Source organism: Xiphophorus hellerii, chromosome 1 (genome assembly GCF_003331165.1).
Source record: "Xiphophorus hellerii strain 12219 chromosome 1, Xiphophorus_hellerii-4.1, whole genome shotgun sequence".
In the NCBI taxonomy this organism is placed as follows: domain Eukaryota; kingdom Metazoa; phylum Chordata; class Actinopteri; order Cyprinodontiformes; family Poeciliidae; genus Xiphophorus; species Xiphophorus hellerii.
In genome coordinates, this window is record NC_045672.1 from 23,437,111 (window position 1) to 23,458,392 (window position 21,282).

Here is a 21,282-nt window from a genome sequence, read left to right on the forward strand (position 1 = left end):
GAAAAAGGACCACAGTCATGTAAAAGCTCTAACCAGGACATTGTCTAACTATTTCTCTATTTTTCATAAATTAAATTACAGAAATTAGTCTCTCTGGTTTTCATTCCATGATCACAGAAATTCTCGCAAAATCAACATGTCCTCACATCTTTTGTGCTACAGCATAACTGAAAGTAATTGCAAATATTTTCCACAAAAATAGTCAAAACATTGGTTTAAGTGATTGCTATCTCTCACATGCAGGTGGCAGTATTTTTTACTTTTTTCACACTGCTTACTTGTGAAGTTATATAGTTTAATAAGCTCTATCAATACATTCTGTGAATACACATGATCTTGATATGGCCCAAAATGAAAATGGCTTTTTCATTTGTTTGTTTTATGGTTCTTTTTAAGTTTTTTTCATTGCCATTTAGAGTTTCTTTATCAATTCTTTTTTATGGTTTGGTCAGGTCTTTGTTCATTCACTGGTGTTCAGGTTTCTCCTCATTCCTGTCTTCGTATTGTGAATTTTAGTATATTTTTTAGTCCTGTGTTCAATTAAGCTCCTTCTGTGTTATTTAGTCTCATTCCTTCAGTTTTCCTGCTCAGCATTTTCTTTTCACAGCTGCTACACATTCCTCTGATTAAGCTCATTTGGATCCAATGTCATTCTCTGACCTTGAGTCAGTTTTTAAGCTCCTGGTTTTCAGTGTTCTTTGTTCGTTCCTCTTATTACTTTGCTTCATGTGAGTTTCTCTTACAAGTACTGCTTGTCTTGTTATTAAATTCCTTTGCTCTGCACTTGGGTTCTTATGAATCATAAACCATGACAACTATTCACCACAAGGTCATAATTTATTATTAGGATTGAACATACTAAATGGGCAACATTTCTCAATAATGGTACATGTAACCTCCATGTTCCACTTTTTATTAGCTTACATCTCAGTGTTAATTAAAGAATAGATGTTGTGAACAAACAAAAAGACAAGGTTACAAATTATCTGTCAAAAGATGCTCAAACTGGAAATATCTCTTCACATACTCTAGATTAGGAGTCAAAGTGATACTTAGTATATTTAATATGAGAACATTAATCAGTTCCAAATGTATTAAACTTTGTAATGGAATGGTATAGAACAAGTATATAGGACTAGATGTCTAAATGGAGGATTTGCAGGATATAACCAAACCTTAAACAACAGATATCTGACAGTGGGCCGCAATCTTAAATAATATGCTGCCAGTTTTCTTCCTGCCAAGTCAAGCATGTAACAGGGCAATAAATGTTGATTTTTATTGGGTAATCCATATCTTAAAAAAAAAAATTAAACAGAAAAGCCACTTTATCTGCAAGAACTGAATAATTATCGTTGACTTGTTTGTTTAAAACCATTTTTCTCAGTATTGATTTTTCAAAGGGTTTTAACAACATTTTCATGTCTGGATGAGCTGCTACATGAACTTGGAAGATAACAATATTCCTACACAACAAGTGAGAAGTGCTGAACTGAACCTCCTCCAAAGATCCAGACTGCTCAGCTACTGATAATATTTGATAGACTTAGACCACAAAAAATAAAATTCAAAATGTATTCAAAGTCTCTTGATTTGAATAACAGCTTTAAATTTTGACTGCATTGTGTTGCGTACTTTCATATCAGCTTTAGGAAATAAACTTGTTTTTGTTGTTATTCAGCTGTTTTGCTTCATATTTTTAGTTGTTTTCATGACATAAAAAAGGACTTCACACTAATGTTTTGGATTTAATGGGGGTTTTAGTGAGGAGTTGTCAAGTGTTTCCAACCATCTTGTTCTTTTTCTTCTATTTAATGTTTGTAAGGCTGACTGGAGACTGGAAGACTACACTACTTATTGATATTGTAACCTCTGTTGAGGGCTCAATGAAAACACACACAGGGTCGGAAAGTCAGAACATTCACACTTTTAATGGCGGAACACACAGGTCTTTTCATTCGAACAGATAGCCTTTTCGCTCACGGTTCGCTCTCTTCTCTGCCGCTAAGCCTCATGGGAAAACACATAACAACATAACAGCACCCTCTAACCGCTACATTGCCCCCCCTCAGACGGTTAGCTGTCCCCAGCAACCAGGAATGCCTACGTGAAATGAACCACAACATTGAACAACAACAGAACTCTTAATCCATTACGGATTAACTACAAAGTCTCTAAACCGTGCAGGAAGGCGCCGTTGTCTGGGGTTAGCGCGCCGGGACTCACCCTGGACAACTTGAGGCGTAGGAGAAACCACTGGCGGAGGGTCCGTCTCCAGCTCGCCAACCGCAGGCTTGCCTGGCTGGTATGGGGCCAAGCGGTCCCGGTGAAGAACCACCAGCCGGCCTCTCTTGCGCAGCCGCACCCGGTACACCACATCAGAAAGTCTGTGAATCACCACAGATGGCCCAGCCCACTGACTGGTGAGCTTTGGGGACAGTCCTTTTTTCCGTTCAGGGCAAAACACCCAAACCTTGTCCCCAGGCTCGAAGTTCCTCCCCTGACAGCGCGAATCATAGGCCCGCTTCTGCTTGAGTCCGGCTGCAGTTAGGCACTCCCGAGCCAGTTCATGAGCAACCCGCAGACGCTGCTTTAAATCACAGATGTAGCTCAGCCCTGGCCCAACAGGTTGCTCCGTTCCGGGGGGTGGTCCAAACACCAAGTCCACTGGGGTGCGTAGTTCATGGCCAAACATCAGCAAGGCAGGGGTGCAGTGAGTGGACTCCTGGACCGCTGTCCGGTAAGCCCACAAGATGACAGGCAGGTGTAGATCCCAGTCATGTTGCGGTTTATCCACCAGAATAGCCAGCTGGGTGGACAAGGTCCGGTTGAACCGCTCAACCAGCCCATCGCTTTGAGGGTGAAGTGGCGTGGTTCGTGTCTTCTTGATGCCAAGCCTCCGGCAGACCTCACCAAACACCTCCGCCTCAAAGTTCCGGCCCTGATCACTGTGCAGCTCCTCGGGGGCACCGAACCGACAGAACATCTCGCTCACCAGTCTTTCAGCCGTGGTGGCAGCGCTCTGGTCGGGGATGGCATATGCCTCCGGCCACTTAGTGAAATAGTCCATGGCAACTAGGATGTAGCGGTTCCCTCTTTCCGTCACAGGAAATGGGCCTAGTACATCCACACCCACTCGTTCCATTGGAGCACCCACCTGGTACTGCTGCAAGGGGGCATGTGAGCGCTGGGTTGGCCCTTTCTTTGCTGTGCAAGCATCACAACAATGGACATGGAGCTCCACATCTTGGCGGCAGCCGGGCCAATGGAATCTCGACCGGAGGCGTTGCAGCGTCTTAGCGACTCCAAAGTGACCTGCCCCCACAGAGCCATGGACCATCTGGAGCACCTTGGCCCGCAACTGTTTGGGCACCAGCAACTGAAGAATGTCACGCTGTGCTGCTGGAGCTTGCCACTGTCGATAAAGGAGCCCACTGTGGCAGCAAATGGTGGACCACTGGGAGTACAGTGCCTTAGTCTCTGGATCTAGAGCTGCTATCACCTCCCAGGTGGGCCGCTGGCCAGCCTCCACCCACTGCTTGATCCGAGCGAGAACAGGGTCCCGATCTTGTTCCTCCTGCAGTTGTTCGGCCTCCATAACTTCCACACCATCCACAGACCCTTCGGTCACCCTGAGACACCTAGGATGTTGTGGGTTTTTGCTGACGACTTGTAGAGCCACGGTCTGGGGGCCCATTGACCCACGTCCTTCCACTCGTTGACACTGCTTACAGCCAATTCCTATTGCACACGGCCGGCGGGACAGGGCATCAGCATTGCCATGAAGCCGACCAGCCCGGTGAACGATTTGGAAGTTGTAATCCTGCAGTGCCTCTAACCACCGTGCTAGTTGCCCCTCTGGCTCTTTGAAATTCAGCAACCAGGTCAGGGATGCATGGTCAGTGCGAAGAAGAAACTTCCTCCCATAGAGGTAGTGGCGGAAGTGTCGAACCCCCTGGACAACAGCCAGCAACTCCCGCCGGGTGACACAATAGTTCCTTTCTGCCCGGCTGAGGGTGCGGCTGTAATAAGCAACAACCCGTTCTCCTGTCTCTCCCCCTTGCGAGAGCACCGCCCCAATGCCTCCATCACTGGCATCAGTATCCAGAATGAAGGGTTGGTTTGGGTCAGGATACTGCAGTACTGGGGCCCCCACCAGTGCCATCCTGAGTGCAGAAAAGGCAGCAGCACAGTCTTCATCCCAGTGGAAAGTTTGTCCCGTTTGGGTCAGCCGATGCAGGGGGCTGGCGAGAGTGGCAAAGTCCTTTACAAATCTCCGGTAATAGGAGGCTAGCCCCAAGAAGCTACGCAGCTCCTTAGTGTCCCGAGGCTCTGGCCAATTCCTCACTGCACTGACCTTGTCTGGGTCTGTAGATACTCCGGCTGCACTGATGATGTGGCCCAGAAAAGTGGTCTCTCTCCGGAGCAGGTGACACTTCCGTGGGTGAAGTCGCAGGTTAGCCTGGCGAATGGCATCAAACACTTCCTGAAGGTTGGCCAGGGCAGCCTCAAAACTGTCTGCGTGCACCAGAAGGTCATCCAGGTAGACCGCACAGCGGCTTCGTGGAATATGGGCCAACACCCTTTCCATGAGGCGTTCAAAGGTAGCTGGGGCATTGCAGAGACCAAAAGGCATCACCTTAAATTGCCACAGTCCCTGCCCAATGGTGAATGCTGTCTTTGGGCGAGCTTCTGGAGACAGTTCCACTTGCCAATAACCGCTGCGAAGGTCGAGGGAACTGAACCAACTGGACCCAGCAATGTAGTCCAGCGTATCGTCAATGCGTGGGAGGGGGTAGGAGTCCTTGCGGGTGTTTTCATTCAGTCGTCGGTAGTCAACACAGAACCGCCAGTCTTTGTCTTTCTTTCCCACCAGCACTACCGGTGCGGCCCAGGGACTATTGGAGGGCTCTATGACATCAGCCTTTAGCATCTCTTCGATCTTCTTCTCTGCCACGGCCCGCCTTGAAAAAGGCAGACGGTGGGGCCGTAGACGGATGGGTCTCGTTTCTCCAGTGTCGATGTCGTGCTGTACCAGATTAGTGCGAGTACACTCCTCATCCTTAGCAGCAAAAATGTCAATGTAGGCCTCCAGCAGGTCCTGTAACCGTTCACTCTGCTCCTGATCCAGTCCTCCACAGCTCCGCAGGCACAGCTCCCGTACAGCCTGCCTTGTCTCCTCTGATGGCAGTTCTGCATGTGCCTCCTCCGTCCCCACCAAGTCATCCAGTGGTCTTTGTGGAGCCCTGTTGCGGTCTTCTGCTAGTGTTGGTGCATTAACCTGTTGCACCTTCTCTTGACGTTGGGAGTGAAGTTGAACGGCTTTGTGGCCCACTCGGAGCGTGGCTGAAGTAACATCTATTATGCCCCCCCACGCCGCCAGCAAGTCCAATCCAATAATACAGGGGTCCTGGATTTTCGCCAGCCAAAACATGTGTTGACTTTTCTGACCCTCCACCTCCACATCAAGGACCCGCCAGCCTTTCATCCTTGAGCGCTCCCCAGTGGCCGTGGTGATGTATTTCTTAGTTAGGGACCATCCTCTAGGACTTGGTGCCTCTGTCCCAGGCAGTATGCCCGGTCGAACCAAGGAGGCCGTGGAGCCAGTGTCTATCAGAGCACAGAGGGCAACACCATTTAGCGTAATGTTCACATATAGTCCATGTGGGCTGCCTAGTCGCCCCAACCGCATTGCATTTTCAGTAGTAGGGGTGTATTCTGGTGGTGGCAGGCCCCCTCCAGTACCACCCCCAATCAGTTTAAAGGAGGCTGTAAGTCTCCTTTACGTGGAGCTGGTGCTGGACAATCACGAGCCAGATGCCCCAGCTCTCCACAACGGTAGCACTCTGGTCTTCTTCGTCGCCGACCCCCGGATGGTGCTCGCGGTTGGACAGCTGTTGCTTGTCTCAGGTTATCCTCATCATCACTCTCAGTACAAGCTTGGTTTGCATACAGCCTCACCCCTGGAGCAGTATTCTTGACGCTTAGAATAGGCTCTACCCTCTCTGCCTCCTCCAGCACTGCTGCCCAGCTGTTATGAGAGTGGACACAGATATGTTCACGAAGTCTGGCTGGCCGAAGTCCCCTAATGAAGGCTTGGAGGGCAAGTTTCTCCTGTATTGCTTTCTCCAGATCAGGGTAACCTTGTCGAGTTTGTAGCAGAATGTCAGCTGCATAAGAGCCTAGGGACTCACTATCCAGGCGCCGGCGATTAATCAGCTGTTCCCTTGCATGCTCGGCATAAATCCTCCTGCCAAAACGCCTCCGAAGAGCTTCCTGGATCAACGGCCAACTGCGGCATTCTTCTGGATGTAGGTCAGACAGTACTTGTAGGGCACCCCCCTCTAAGCTCAAGGCGACTTGAAGCGCTGTCTCCTCTGGGGACCAGCCACCCAGTTCGGCAGCCATCTCCACCTGGACAAGGTAACCATCCAGTGCTGTCTCCCCATTATAACGCGGGAGCTTGGGTAGAGTTGGAAGGTGACGCCGTCGGGGAACCTCCTCCCAAGCAATCCTCTCCTCCGACTCTTGCCTTCCGATGGTAGGCGGGGAAGCAGGGACGCGGGCACCTACCAGCCTCGACAAAGGCCGCCCATGGACAGCGCTCGCTCCATCCGGTCGGTTGCTGCTGGCTCGAGTGTTCCCCGCGCTTTGCTCCGCCGCCTGCCTTAACAAAGGCAATTTGCTTCTTCTTTTCCGTCTTTCCAAGCCAGGCTGCTCCTCTGTGAGAGCGAGTTCTTCTTCCAGTTCGGCTAGCAGCCGTTCAATGTTCTGTACCGATGTCATTTTCAGCTATCCCACTTCTGACACCAATGTAACCTCTGTTGAGGGCTCAATGAAAACACACACAGGGTCGGAAAGTCAGAACATTCACACTTTTAATGGCGGAACACACAGGTCTTTTCATTCGAACAGATAGCCTTTTCGCTCACGGTTCGCTCTCTTCTCTGCCGCTAAGCCTCATGGGAAAACACATAACATAACAGCACCCTCTAACCGCTACAATATCAAAAGAAAAGTATTATTAATATGCATCGTTTTTACTATCAAACATATTGAAATACTTAATTATAGGGAATGGAACAAATATTTACGTTTTTCCAACAATAGAAATAAATGCTTTTAGTAAAGATACTTTTGAAATGCTTCTGAAAATATTCCAATTGTTGACGTTTCGTCCTTGCCTTCCCTTCCCACTGTCTCCTTGCATCTGATGTTTTTTCTCTGAAAGCTTTGCCCTCAGCAGGGCTGTGCCAGCCTTCTCCTATAAATCACTCCATCTGACTCTCCCGTTGGTATTTGCTTTGCATAATCGCTTCTTGTGCAGGAGAACAACCATGAGGACCGCCACTGGGACCATTGTGATTTTATCGTTTGCTTTTTTAGCTACAGGTAAAAAAAATAAAATAAATCCGAATAGATAAATTGATATTTTTAACTCATTAGCGTGCGTCCGTCTGTCTGTTAGTGTTTTCATATTAAATATCTTTAATTTTTCATGGACTAAATAAACAGCTCAGGTGGCACAGGAGTGCTCCGCTCCGCTGGAGTATCCGCACACCCGACTGGAAAAGAAATTCACGTCTAGACAGAAGTTCGGCAGCGGGGAGAAGGTTTACTACGGCTGCGCCGAGGACTTCACTCCATCCAAAGGGAGCAGATCTGTGGAGTGTCTGAATGGAAAGTGGAGCCAACTGACTCTAAAATGCGAAAGTAAGAGTGACAAATAATCAGACTTTGCTTTTTTTTTTTTTTTTTTAACGAATTAACAGGATTAAATGCTTATTAAAATAAATAAAATGCGACTTTGGACCAATTTTATAAGCTCTTTCACGCCCTCTGCTGAGCATAGGGGGAAACATTCTTTTGGTTTTGTCTTTTTATCAGCCAATTTGTCTTATTCAGTGGATTAGAATATTGTAGAAAAGTTCATTCATTTCAGTAACTTAATTCACGAAGTGAAATACACTATGTGCGGTAACTACACACAGGCTGATGTGTTCAAGCATTTATTTCCATTAATTAGAATGATTCTCTGCCTACAGCCAATGAAAACACATTTAACTTTAGAATATTACGTCAATAAAAAAGAAATATGGGCTTATTGAAAAGTGTAATACTTGCTCAAACATTATGTTTTAAAGGTAACCTTAATCTGAATATTTAGCTTAATCAGAACCCATATGTCAGCTTGAGTATGGCCGTAAGGACCAACTTCCATATTATGCTTAGACGATTGAAACAAAAATACTTACTTTCCCATGTAGTTTACACGATGTACTTAGCAAGGTACGATATTTTCCTTTCTTTAAGAATGGAATGAGAACAAAAATAATTTTTTAATAAAATTGGAAGTGTGGCATGTCTTGTATTTAGCCTTCTTTTCTCTGATACCCATAAAAAATTATTTTACTTTCAACAGGTGAAGTTGGGATATAAAATCCCAATAAAATAGATTAAATTTTATCATTGTAACACTGAACAAAACTTTCAAGGATTATAAATACTTTAGCACAGTATGGTATTGTCATTTTCAAATATTTGACTGTAGACCAAATGGGAAACTCCAACGTTATAAAAACAAATCTCTGTGAAAGACAACATAATATATGGCAATGCTCATTTAGACATGAACCCCTTGCCTTTTGGTAAGTTCATTGGTGTTATGACTTAGATTTATTTTTGTCCTTAACTCAATCTTGGGATTTGCATCCTCATCTTTTCATTGTTCCTCATATCAACTTCTGACAGAGATAGCATGTGGCAACGCCGGAGATCTTCCCAATGGACACTTCCGCTATGAAGGCCAAACGTATGTTGGGGAGAAAGTTTATGCCAAATGCAACGAGGGGTAAGGTTTGCCTGAAACAATTTTTGTAAGACATGTAAACATTATGGTGTATATTAAACTGTATCTCCATGCTTACAGATACATGCTGAAAGGAATGAGCTACATGATATGCAAGAGGTCTGGATGGACTGGTGAATTTCCATCATGTGAAGGTAGGCGACTGGGTGTTTAAACTGCAAGATTATAAGGTGACGCTCTGCAATTGCAACAGGATGAAAAGCAACTCTGTATGGGTGGGAATTCTGACACTTAATATGACGAGAAGTGACATCAGCTCATCTAATCCCCTAGTTGTTTGGTGCATATTTTCCATCTTTGTAAGAGCTCATTAGTTATGAGATCATTTTTGATTTAATCATACATACAGTATGTCTTGTGCCGAATAAGGTGTGTTACTGAAGAGGTCATAATACCACTATTTTCACCACACCCATTTCCCATCTAAAATGACCAGTTATCATTAAAAACTAAAAACACAAACCTATAAAACAAAATGCCTTAAAAAGTATTCACATTAATCCATTTTGCCATGTTACAACCACTCACTTCAAAATATTTTAATAAGGTCTCACGTGATATACCAGCACAATGTGACAGATAATTGTGAAGTAGAAGAAAATAGATACATGGTTTAGTTTTAAAAAAAGAAAAAAAATCAGAAAAGTATGAAATGCATTTGGATTTACCCCCACTTATTCTGATGCCCATAAATAAAATCCAGTGGCACCAATTGCTTGATTGCAGCTGCACATTAACCACCATTGCCATGGTGACGCATGGTAACAGCAAATTATCAGTAATTTATTTATTTTTTGCAGGGATAGGGAAGTGACTCAGAGTTGATCTGAAGATATTTGGAGCTAAATAAAGGGAAATCTGAAGAAAACCTTTTAAAAACTGAGGCTCTTGTTGACTATTACAAATGTTACAAAGATAAATGAACAAGAATATCATCTTTCCACGGTGGGAAGAGACATACCTGTTGTTGAACTGCTTGGATATACCCCACACGGTTCATTAATCAGTCATAGGCCGGGTCTCGTTACGTAATATATATTTAACATGTTAAAAACACAATTTGCTTTAAGAAAAGCTTCCATGCTTCCTTCTTTGCTGAAATTAATTACCAATTCAATTGTCTCACCAGAGAAAAAAATCACATGCTCTAGTCCAGTGGTGAACAACTCAGTGAAGAGTGGCAGGGAGGTTTCAGTTCACCATGTTGGAGACACCATGAACATCACCTGTAGCACTGGTTTCCAGTTGGATGGAGCACAGCAGCTCACCTGTGGGTCCGATGGCCAGTGGCAGCCGAAACTCCCTCAGTGTTTACTGTCCCCTGATAAAAGGCCTGGTAAGCACATATGATATTTCTTAGCTAGTCATATATTTTATTTTATTTTTGTAATTTGCCATCATTCATCCCTTTTTATCTGAAAGATCTAAAAATTAAAATTTTTTAATTCTTGTGTTTTTATAGGGACATAGTATAAATGAAATGGTTTTACCACGATCCAAATTTGTTTAAATCTAATCTCAAGTGTACAAAAACATTATCTCCCACTGTCATTATTTCTTTTTATTGTACACAGGTACGCTGTACAGTGTATCAAATTGAATTTATCATTGTAAGATCAATGTGTCAGCCCACCTTTTACATCTATGTTAGCATCAACTCTTCTGGAAAGTCTTTCCATAAGGTTGAGGAATGTGTTTATGGGAACTTTTGACCATTTTTCTAGAAGTGTGTTAGGTCAATAGGGCCTTATTCCCAGTTCCAATTTAATTCATCTTCATTGAGGTCAGGACTTTGTGCTGGCCAATCAAGCCCTTCCACACCAAACTTGCCCCTCTATGTCCTTAAAGAGCTATCCATCCTCTGACTGTTCCCACAAAGTTGAGCGATGATGTTGTCCAAAATGTCTTGGAATGCTGAAGTTTTAGGCGTTCCTTTTCCTGGTATTAAGGTGCCAAACCCAATTCCTGGCAGGCAGCTCCACACCATAATCCCTTCTGTCCCAACCTTACTGTTGACACAGAGCAGTCAGGAAAGTCCTGTTCTGGCAAGTGATGAATCCATACTTATCCGCTGGATTGTCAGATAAACATGACTTGTCGCTCTTAGAACAGTGGCGACATACAGTATTTTACACTATTGCCTCCAACATTTTGTATTTTGTTATGTAAGACTTGGTGCAGCTGAATGCCCTCAGCATGAAACTTTCTATGCACTGTGCTGGATTTAATCTGGAGGTCTGACTCTGCAGAAAATTGGGGAGCGCTGCTCACTGTACATCTCAGCATCTGCTGCTCCAGTTCTGAGATTTTACAAGGCCCATCACTTTGTGGGTGAATTGCTGCCACTTTGAATTGCTTCTACTTTGTCATATTACCACTAACAGTTGTCTGTGAAATATGCAGCGGAAGGGAAATTTGATGGATGGGCTTTAAGCACGGGTGGTTTTTTATCAAAGTACAATGCTGGAATTCACTAAGCTCCTGACCCAATCTTTCAGAAATGTATGTAGAAGCATGGTATACACTGGTTGCTATGGAAGTGAATTGCACAGCTGTATTACACGATCTGAATGTATGAAAACAATATTTTGACAATAGAGTGACCAACTGGTGGACTATCACTGCCCTTGATACAAAAACCTGACATGGATTTTTGTGAATGCAGGAAATTGTGGATTAAATGCAGCTGATATTGACATGGCTTTATTTAACATTATCATCACCATTAACTACTAACTGTTTTAACAGTCTGACTTGGATTTAACTCTAAAATACTTCGGTATACAGAGTTGTATATGGTTTACTCAATGATTCCTGAAGGATCCAAACCTGGTCGTCAGGACCCGCTGCCCTTCATGTCTTCCTGCTGCTGCACATCTGGCTTACATAAATGGGTGATTGGCCATCTTCTGCTAATATGGTAAATGAAGTCACTTATGCAGGTGTGCTGGGCTTGGGACCCCTGCTGTAGTAGCAGAACAAGCCCACATCATGAATCCATAATGTGGATACCAGATGCCAGATAGTTGGTATCTGGCATTTGTGCGGTTTTTGCCCGACATCTCTCCTTGGTCTCATGTGCCACGGAAAATAGTTACAGAATAAGTTAATTTGTTTTAAAAAGTACATTTTATTTTGAGAAGCCTTCCAAAGAAGTCCTTATTGTTCTTTCTGAAGCTGCTGTCCCTTGTAATTTAACATTTAATATTCTTTCCAAGGTCTTCCAAAACATCTGCTTTTATAAATGATCACTGATGATCACTTTTCCATCCATTGTATTTTCATACACTTGATTTGTAAACGGTCACACTGGTAAAGACTAGATCAGGTTTTGTTTTGTGCAATACGTTAGATGATTTTTTCCCCCCATGACATGAACTTTTCCCCTATTTTTGAAATACACAGCAGGTGGATGTGATGCACCACTCATTTTCAGCAGCGCCAATGCCAACCTTGCTGACAAGTACATCACTATGACCTCGTTTTCTTCTGGCGACAAAGTCTACTACAGCTGTGACGTGGGATATACTCCAGCGGGTGGCAGCAGGATTCGCAAATGTAACAATGGAAAATGGACGCCTCTGAAGCTAAAATGTGAACGTAGGAAAGTTTACATTTAACGTCCAAGCCATTTTTCCCAAGTCTTATGTATGCTTCCAGAATACTTAAAGTACTAAATAATCACGTAAAGCTGTAAAAGAGAGAGTGACACCTCAAACTTTTGACATGTTCCTAAAGACTTGAACAATTCTGGTTTTGGAAATTCATGAAAGTATTTATAACTGTTTGGGAGAAAAAAGTAACTGAATATTTACAAAGTATTTCAGTTCGCAAATTTGTGCTTATGATTTATAAATCCAAAGCTTCTACATTTTTTAGAATCATTATGTTGTTGGTTTACTATTTGATTGACAGAAATAAGCTCTTAAATTTTGAACCTTGTCTTTACTTTAAAATCATTTTGGAAAAAACAAAAACAATCAGCAAAATTGTCATGAGCCAAAGAGGTTATCGAACCTGTAAAATCAGACAAACGCACATTTATATTTGTTGTATTGGGTTAAATGTGAAAAGGTTCATTCATTCACCCTCCGTAACGTTACTGTATTGTTTTGTGTCTAAAGGAAAGCTGTGTGGCCACGCTGGAGACATGTCAAACGGACAGTTCGTCTACACCGGTGTAGAGTTTGGAGATACAGCTACAGCTGTGTGTGATGAGGGGTGAGACAAACAGTCCCTGCAATATGATGTTTCTTTATCTCCCGTTGTTCTTTACATTTTAGGAATTGACTTTTTCATCAATCTCTCACCAGGTTTATACTCGTAGGTCGGGCCACCAGGCACTGCATGAGCAACGGCTGGGACGGTCGTCCTCCTGTCTGTGAAGGTGAGGTCTGCTAACTCGCCTGTCCATTTGGGACCTGTGTATTTGCTAATACATGGAGTCATCTCCGAACTCTTGCACACCCTGCAGCTGTCGAGTGTCAAGAGCCAACAGAGACGAATGCTCAGAGGAGAAATTTCCAGGAGCCGCCATACACATTCAGGAATGTGATTCAATATGGGTGCCAAGTGGGGAGCCTTGTGGGATCGAGGGAGATATGGTGCACCAACAATGGGACATGGAGCTCACCTCCTCCACAATGCAAAGGTCTTTAGTCATGATCTGTCAGAGTTTTTGGCAACTTTCTGCACCTTATGCCCCATTCCTTATAAATAAAATTACAAAATCTCTTTTGTCTTTTGACAGTTATAAGATGTCGGTCACCAAATATTCCCAACGCCTTCTGGATTAACTCTCACAAGAAAACGTATCGCCCTATGGAGGCCATCAGTTCATTTAAATGCAAGTCTGGCTATACTTTTTCTGGACCAGCACACATCACCTGTGGCAGTGAGGGCCAATGGCTGCAGAGGCTTCCAAAATGTCTTCCCAGTAAGTACTCTTTGTGGTATAAAAAACTAATATGCAAGTAAATATTTTGTTAATACAATCTGAAAAAGTGAAACTGATATTGATTCATTACACACAGACTAATATATTTCAAACATTTATGTAAACTTTGAAGTATAGCTAATAAACCAAATTTCTAGACTAAGATTACCAATGTGAAGAAAACTTTTGAGTCCCACTGAACGAATTACTGCATCAACAGAGAAGCATGAACGTGGTCAGTCTGTTGTTCTGCTTTAAGTCCAGGTGGCTTTAATAAAGGCCTTCTACCTGTTTGCATTATTGGCTTTGGCATCTTATCTTCCTCTTAATATTCATATACAAGCAAATCTGAGAATCTACATATTGGATGTTAATTAAAAGTACACCTCATGTAACAAAACAAAGATGACATCTTGATATATAGCTCTGTGTGTAATCAATCTATACGTACATTTTTCAGTAATGCCTTCACTTTTGTTTTATATTGCAGAAATGAAGAGGGGCTAATCTGCTGACAAACCTTTGATCTTATAATATTTAATCCAATTTTCATACACTCATTTATCAATGCCTTTAGCATAATTACTGTTAAAATCAACCTTTAGTAATGCACTGTTTATTATTTTTGCTCCTGTGTACAACCATTACAAAGACATTAAATATGTTGAAAAGGAAGCTGAAGTACAGTATGTTTATTTTTAATAAGTGTCTTGGGCAGTAACAAGTGTAAACCTGTTTGATCCCCTCTGTACAAAGTTGTTTTTTTCCCATCTTTTTTCTCCAAACTGCTGACACTGTATCATCTCTACTAGACTAAACGGTGAGTGAGCATCTTATGAACAAACAAGCTACAAGAAAAAAAAAAAAGGAACACAAATTGCATTCATTTAAAAAGACAATACAAAAACCAGACAATTCTTTACATGAGCAATAACATTTCAAGTGCAAATATCATTATCAAACTCCAATACATCATAGCAAACTATTGCTTTAAAGGCAACACCTCAATAAAAACCAACAACAACAATAACAGGATGCAGGAAAGAAGCTCTTTCTGGTAGGAAGAGAGGGTGCATGTGGGTCACATGAGCGCACCAAAATAAGAGAATATTCTGTCCGATGCATAAGTGAAATGTGTATAGAAAAAATTATAAACTGATATAAGAGGTCTGACCCAACAATACCCTCAGATTTGACAGTGAGGGCATATTCCCTTTGTTTAATCCAGTATGGTCCATGGGATATAGTGTCCTAACAAACTAATTTTTATTTACAAAAATGGGAAAAAATACATACATACAGGAGGGCAAGTTTTCTTTCTCTTTATGAATGTCCAGGTCAGTGGATTTTTAGGGTCACGTGTTGACTAACCATTCATTCGTTGTTCCTAGGTTGTTTAAAGTGATACTGAGTGAAGGGCGTCGCCTCCTAAATCTTGGGCTAAAGTTTTCCCACTGGGAGGAGTTAATGAAGTGCCTGGTCATAAAAAAGTGACATTTGCCCCAAACTCAGCACACCAATTAATCTGTGTAAAAAGGTGATTTTTTTTTAGAGGTGACAATGATGTTCTTGTACACAGGGTTCCCACACAATCTGGAAAAACATCTGGAATTGAACGAAAATATTTGTCAGGTCTAAAAATGTGTATTCTCAGACTTTATCCCCCATCAATTTGACAGTGGATTTCAACTCAGTATGTTTATTCATCCATATTTTTTTTTCAGGCAACAGCAATTTTGTGTTCATACTTTAAAATTGAACCAACAAAGAATTCAAACATTGGGAACAATGAGTCTGGAAAAGTACAGCATTTTGAGATAAAAATGTGAAGGAATCCTGTGTCCAATATCAAACAAACCTTTTCTTTTCGTAAAATCTCATGTAAAAGGCAAATGAGAAGATTTCCTCAAACAGTAATTCTGGCTGAGGCTTATACAAGCCAGAATTGTTAGATTTTCTCTACACTTAAATTATTTTACCCTGTTTAGTCACTCTTAAAATTTGTTCCACTGTACAAACCAAATTCTTACTTTTTAACTTTTTTTTAAATTTACGCCTAAATAATTTCTGCCTACGATGAATTGATGATAATAGTATTAATAGATGATTAATAATCTCAACAAGACCACAGCCCAAAACAGATTTTGCAAATTTCCATGTGGGTCGCAACTAAGCGGAACCATATTTTTTTTTCTTTTTTCATTGCACTTTAATAAAAAAAACAAGGGACGGTGGGCTCCAAATCTAGTGCAGGAAACTACTCGAGCTGCCCGATCTGAGCGGTCTTTGGAAGAGCTGTCTTCATTGAGACAGGACACAGAGTGAGTTGGGGGTATTGAGTGTCTTTGGATTTGAGACTAGTGGGACTTTAGGGGCGGAGAAGCAACTGGATCTGGGAAGAAGTGTACTGGACCTAAAAATTAGGATTAAAGATTTCAACCCTCGTCTAGATTAATCTCACTATTTACAAGAACAAAAACAAAATAATTCGTAAATCCACAGACGAGTAATGAGAGATTATCAACATAATGCTTGTAAAAAAAAACAGAATTATTGTGGATTCTGAGCTTCCCTTTTTTAAACCCTACAGAATATTAGTATGAAGAGTACATGAGAAAGACAATGAGACTGAAGAATTAAAGTGACCTTTTTAAAAAGAAGCAGCAAACATAATGTCCCACAGAGACATTACTCTCACTCTCTGAAACATGTTTCCACCAGACATCACATCATCCCATCTCTCACAATCATTTATCTCCCGAATGTCCGCTGGGTTCCGTGGAATGACAAACCACACTTTCGTGTTTGCTTTGTAGTTGGTTTGGAACAAAAAAATAAAAAACGACCAGAAGAAATAACCCGGAGGTTGGGAAACACGGGTACAGTCTAAACAGATGGAGCAAAACACGGTAGAACTGTTTTAACAGTTGGAAAAGGCTCTAAGAGCTCAAAAATACAGCCGGGCTTCAAAGGAGCTGGAAAACTCAGGATTTGAGCGACCGCTCCTCCTCGAGGACAGCGCTCAGACACCAACGATGGCACCAGAGTTACACAACACTTTTACACAACACAAACAGTCACACTTAATGGTAGGAACTGGAGCAAACACAATAACAAGCTCTAATCAGGCTCAAACCGCACACACAAAACAACACTCCTACTGTCTGAAATAAGCTTTTTTTTTTTTTTTCCTTATACGTGGTTCCATTGCACAACACAACAGAAACCACTCACATACTCAACATTCCGACTAAATGCTAGAGCGCAGGAATACAGACCTGGAGACAGACAGAATAAACCTAAAGAGCAAACGGGGTTACGACATGTCGGGCATTTCTCAGGTCTGCTGAGTGAAGTGTCTCATAGGGTTTGTGTTAAGAAGTCCTGGAAGAGTTGTGGCCTAAAAGGTGGCAGGGAGAAGGCGTGGGCCGGTGGGGTGGGTGTTGCAATCCGGTACCTCTCTGCAGCTGCAGGCTTTTACTTGTATGGCCGCAGAAACGCTGACACTTTGCTGCTTATGAGACGGATGAAGGAGCGTGGAAGCATCTCGTTGGACTCCCGAGTGGTGTACTTAAAGTAGTGGTTTGGGTTGGCCAGCACATCAAAAAGAGTCTTAATCAGTTTTTTATCCTGCAGGAAAAAAAAAAACAACAATCAGGTGTCAAACATCATTTCTGCATTAATCAATTAAAAACTACCTCATAATTGACCAGTTTAGAAAAGTGTTGATACTCTGAGTATTTTTCAAATGTTGTCAGATTACAAGCACAGGACTTTGTTTTGTGAAGTGACAGGAACATGAAAATCAGTTTTACAAAAACACAGCTGAAAAGTGTAGAATGCGTGCACTTCCAACCCCCTTTACTCTGAATACCCTGAATAAAATTCACTGCAAATAACCAATTTAGTAAATGTGATCCTCTTAAGTGCAGTTTATGCGTGGTGGAAACCTAACATGTTACCTCACTCTGTCCACACCATCTACATGGTGAAGCATGGTGGTGGCAACATGATGCTGTGGTAATCCTATGCCTTTCTTTAGCAGGAGCAGCAAAGCTCGTCAAGAGTTTAAATAAAGATGAACAAAGCTAAATACAGGACAAGGCTTGAAGAAGACCTGTAGAGATACAGCCAATAATTTACATCAAAGCATAATCATGTGTTTGAACGGCCCAGTCAAAGGCCACGAATAAATCCAGTTGAGAATTTGCAGTAAAGACTCGTGTACACTTTTCATCCAAACTGGCTGAGCTATTTTGCAGAGAAGAATGGCTTCAAATTTCACTCTCTAGGTGTGGTGGTAGAGACACACCTCAAAAGGCATGCAGCTATAGTTAATGATGAGAGGTAGTTTCTACAAAACACTGATTTTCAGATTTGTATTTTTTTTAAAATTGAAAATCATTTATCATTTTTTTTTCCCACTCTACTATGAGTATGTCTATGACACAAAACGTCAATAAAATACAGTAATGTTTGCGGTAGCAATGTAAACAAAAGTGAAAAAAAAAAAAATCAAGGGAGTGTGACTCCTCTCAAAAGACACTTTAGACAAATTACACAACTAGTATGACAATGCTAACAAATATTTTCCATATTATTCAACTTCGCTTATGTTCACAGACAGCAGTTTTGTTTGGGATTAAAACCCTGCTAATAAAAACTCACAGCTCAACTGAATCATCCTAAACCTGACTGTATCATGTACAAATGACTAACACCTAAAAAATGGCACAGACCTTAAGGATTTCTTGATGGTTTTCCGAGGCGTAGAGTCTTCCATCTCGCACGATATCTTCTACAAGCTGCTCATAGTCCTCTGAAATCAATAAAAGCAAGACAAAAAATCATCAATGCAACCCATAATGCATTTAGCTGTTTAAATAATATAATCCATAGGCAGTTCCCCTCAAGGCAGAGGCTCCTTTTAACTCATGTTACCATTGTCTGCTGGGATGTTTCAGATCATTTATTGTCATGAAAACTACACCGAATCATAAAAAGTATGTCATGACCATGAATGGATTAACACAGTATTCGGTTTCACTGCTGCATATTTCCACAGGTTAGCATCTCCATTTTAGAAATCAATAGATTAAAAGATGTACATATAGGATGTTAACCAATCACAACACTGCGAATATGAAAAATGTACTTGTGCCACTTCAGGATTAACCAAAGGATTTTTGGATTTGTCTTTATGCCTTGGATCCTGAGCTGTGCAGTGGGACTGATCATCTGCAGAAGCCAATGCTGGAATCTGAATCTCTTTCAGTCGAGACGTGAGAGTTATAGTAATTTAAAACGTTTAATAAGTAAAGTAGTTGAGTTGATGCTATTTTAATACTTCACTGCCCATCAAAGCAAGACAAAAACTCAAAAGTTGGAGAACGTTGTAAAAAAATAAGTGAATTGTTCTGTGCAAACTTGTAAATAGTATTTTTCCATTTTCTAACATTATAAAAACACAAGCTCTGGTTGAGATAGAGGAGGACTGAGTTAATTGAGTTTAAATTATTCATACATCTGGCAGATTAGATTTAAAATTACTGAAACCAACTGAGAAGTTTGCTTCTGACAGGAAATGAGACAGGTATCTCTGAAAAATTATAAAATGTAAAATATGTTTTTATTGATATTTTAAAAAGTTGGCAATATCTATTTAAATCCTTCTCAATCAGTGGAAAAATCATTATTGACATTACTGCAATGAAGCCGTTATGATAAGCTTTAGCTGACTTTGCGCATATTTCTGCTGGTATGTTGACAATTTATCTTTGGCGATGAAAACATAATCTTTGAAGTCAGAAAGCCTCCTTGCCATCACCCTAATCTTTAACTTTCTCCACAGATTCACTATTAGATTCAGTCTGGACTCTCACTGTGCTGCTCTAAAATGTTATTGTTACTTCCAGTCAGAAAAAAGACATGCTAACCAAATAACATTACTTTAAGCCCTAATTTTCCAAGGGCTAAGGATGATTTTGGGTGTAACTGTATGTGATGTTTTGCAGAAGTAACTGTCTACTAAGGTGAACTAGGATGCTACGTACCATCATAGGTAACATAAGGAATCTGGAAACCTCTGGCGCTGTTGAGCTCATTAGACTTGAAGTTTATCCACAGACGTCTGGAGCGAGCAGTGAAGGCGATGGGCCGCTCGTACGTCTGACAGGTCTCATAAGTGGTGATGGATGTCGCTGACCCTTGCACAAGCACAGATAATCCTTCCTCATATTATTTATGCCCTCTATTAACTCTAATGAGTCCAGAGAGAGAGAAAACTCACAGTTCTTCCTCATGACCAGAACATCGCCGCACTCATCCTCTGAGGGCAGGAAGATCTCCGGCACCACGATCAGGATCTTGCGCTTGCTTGGTGGGTTGATATTCCAAATACACTCCACGTTAGCAGGGTAGTTACCAGGGTAGTTAGGTGACTCAATATAACCCATTAGCTCGCCCATCTCACCACCACATTGCCTGTCTAGACAGACAAAAGCAGGCCAGGTCACTGTAGCTCTTGAAAATAATAATAATAATAATAATAAAAAAAACATATGAAGATTTTAGGTCTTAATGTTCCAATTCACTTTTGCACTGCGAGACGCTTGTGGCCCCATCAAAGTCAGTGGTGGTGTTTCCCGGACAGGTGATGCAGTAATTCTGCCTGAACTCTGTCTGATAGGTCCCCACTGGGCAGCGAATACAGCGGTGGACGGTGGTGTTGTAGTAATGACCTGGAGAACACTGAACTGCAGGATGGAGTTAAAAAAACCCATTAATTCTCATCAAATTAGTTTGATTAACTTCATTTGTGCACAGAAATTGTTTCTATTTTGTTGCATTACCATTTGAACATTGAGGTGCAACGTAAATAATGTAAATATTAGTGCTGTCAATTGATTAAAAAATGCATCAGATTAATCAAGATTAATTAATCACTATGCATAACTTTCTAAGCTTGAAGTGTAAATATGGAAGTTGTTTAAGAAAGTGTTATGTTGTCTCAAACAAAACATGTCTGAAGATTCTCAGTTTTCCAGGTGTTTATTAATGACTGTTAATATAGCATTTGACACTGTAATGACAATTAATGACATTTTCATAACTGTTGCTACTTGTTTCACTTTACTTGAGGCAAGAGATAATATTAATCACACTGTAATGACACGTAATGACTGTTATTAAATGACAGTTGTTGACAGTGTAATAAAGCTTAATGAAATCTTTATTGTTGGTCCTACTTGTTCCACTTTATTTCAGGTAGGGGGAAATATTAATTACTGTTTTGTTAAAGCTGTTGACAGTGTAATAACACTTATTGATATTATGACTACTATCATGACTTATTTATGACATATGATGATTCTTGGTTAATGTCAAGTTGTCATAAAGACATTTTTGTCTAGATTAATGTTTTAATTAATGTCACAAAGGCATTTTGAATAATGTCAACTTTGTATTAAAAGTGTCA

The 21,282-nt window shown here is 41.5% G+C and overlaps 2 protein-coding genes across 3 annotated transcripts in view; one reads left to right on the plus strand and one right to left on the minus strand.

Moving 5' to 3' along the window:
- Positions 1-7,256: 7,256 nt before the first annotated feature.
- Positions 7,257-14,480, plus strand: LOC116728388 (complement receptor type 1-like). Its single transcript, XM_032576511.1, has 11 exons — positions 7,257-7,392; positions 7,516-7,713; positions 8,752-8,851; positions 8,930-9,003; positions 9,999-10,205; positions 12,275-12,469; positions 12,994-13,090; positions 13,183-13,256; positions 13,344-13,520; positions 13,620-13,805; positions 14,296-14,480. The coding sequence occupies exons 1-11, from the start codon at positions 7,338-7,340 to the stop codon at positions 14,310-14,312; spliced, it is 1,380 nt and encodes a 459-aa protein (XP_032432402.1). The 5' UTR covers positions 7,257-7,337; the 3' UTR covers positions 14,313-14,480.
- Positions 14,481-14,482: 2 nt separating this feature from the next.
- Positions 14,483-21,282, minus strand: part of scube3 (signal peptide, CUB domain, EGF-like 3) — a 114,008-nt gene continuing 107,208 nt past the window's right edge. For both annotated transcript variants that reach the window (XM_032575639.1, XM_032575563.1), the window contains 5 exons: positions 20,399-20,560; positions 20,095-20,292; positions 19,859-20,011; positions 18,545-18,624; positions 14,483-17,435 (listed from right to left, as the gene is read on the minus strand). In XM_032575639.1, coding sequence (XP_032431530.1) covers positions 17,283-17,435; positions 18,545-18,624; positions 19,859-20,011; positions 20,095-20,292; positions 20,399-20,560 — 746 coding nt within the window. In that variant the 3' untranslated portion in view covers positions 14,483-17,282. The remainder of the gene's footprint in view (positions 17,436-18,544; positions 18,625-19,858; positions 20,012-20,094; positions 20,293-20,398; positions 20,561-21,282) is intronic.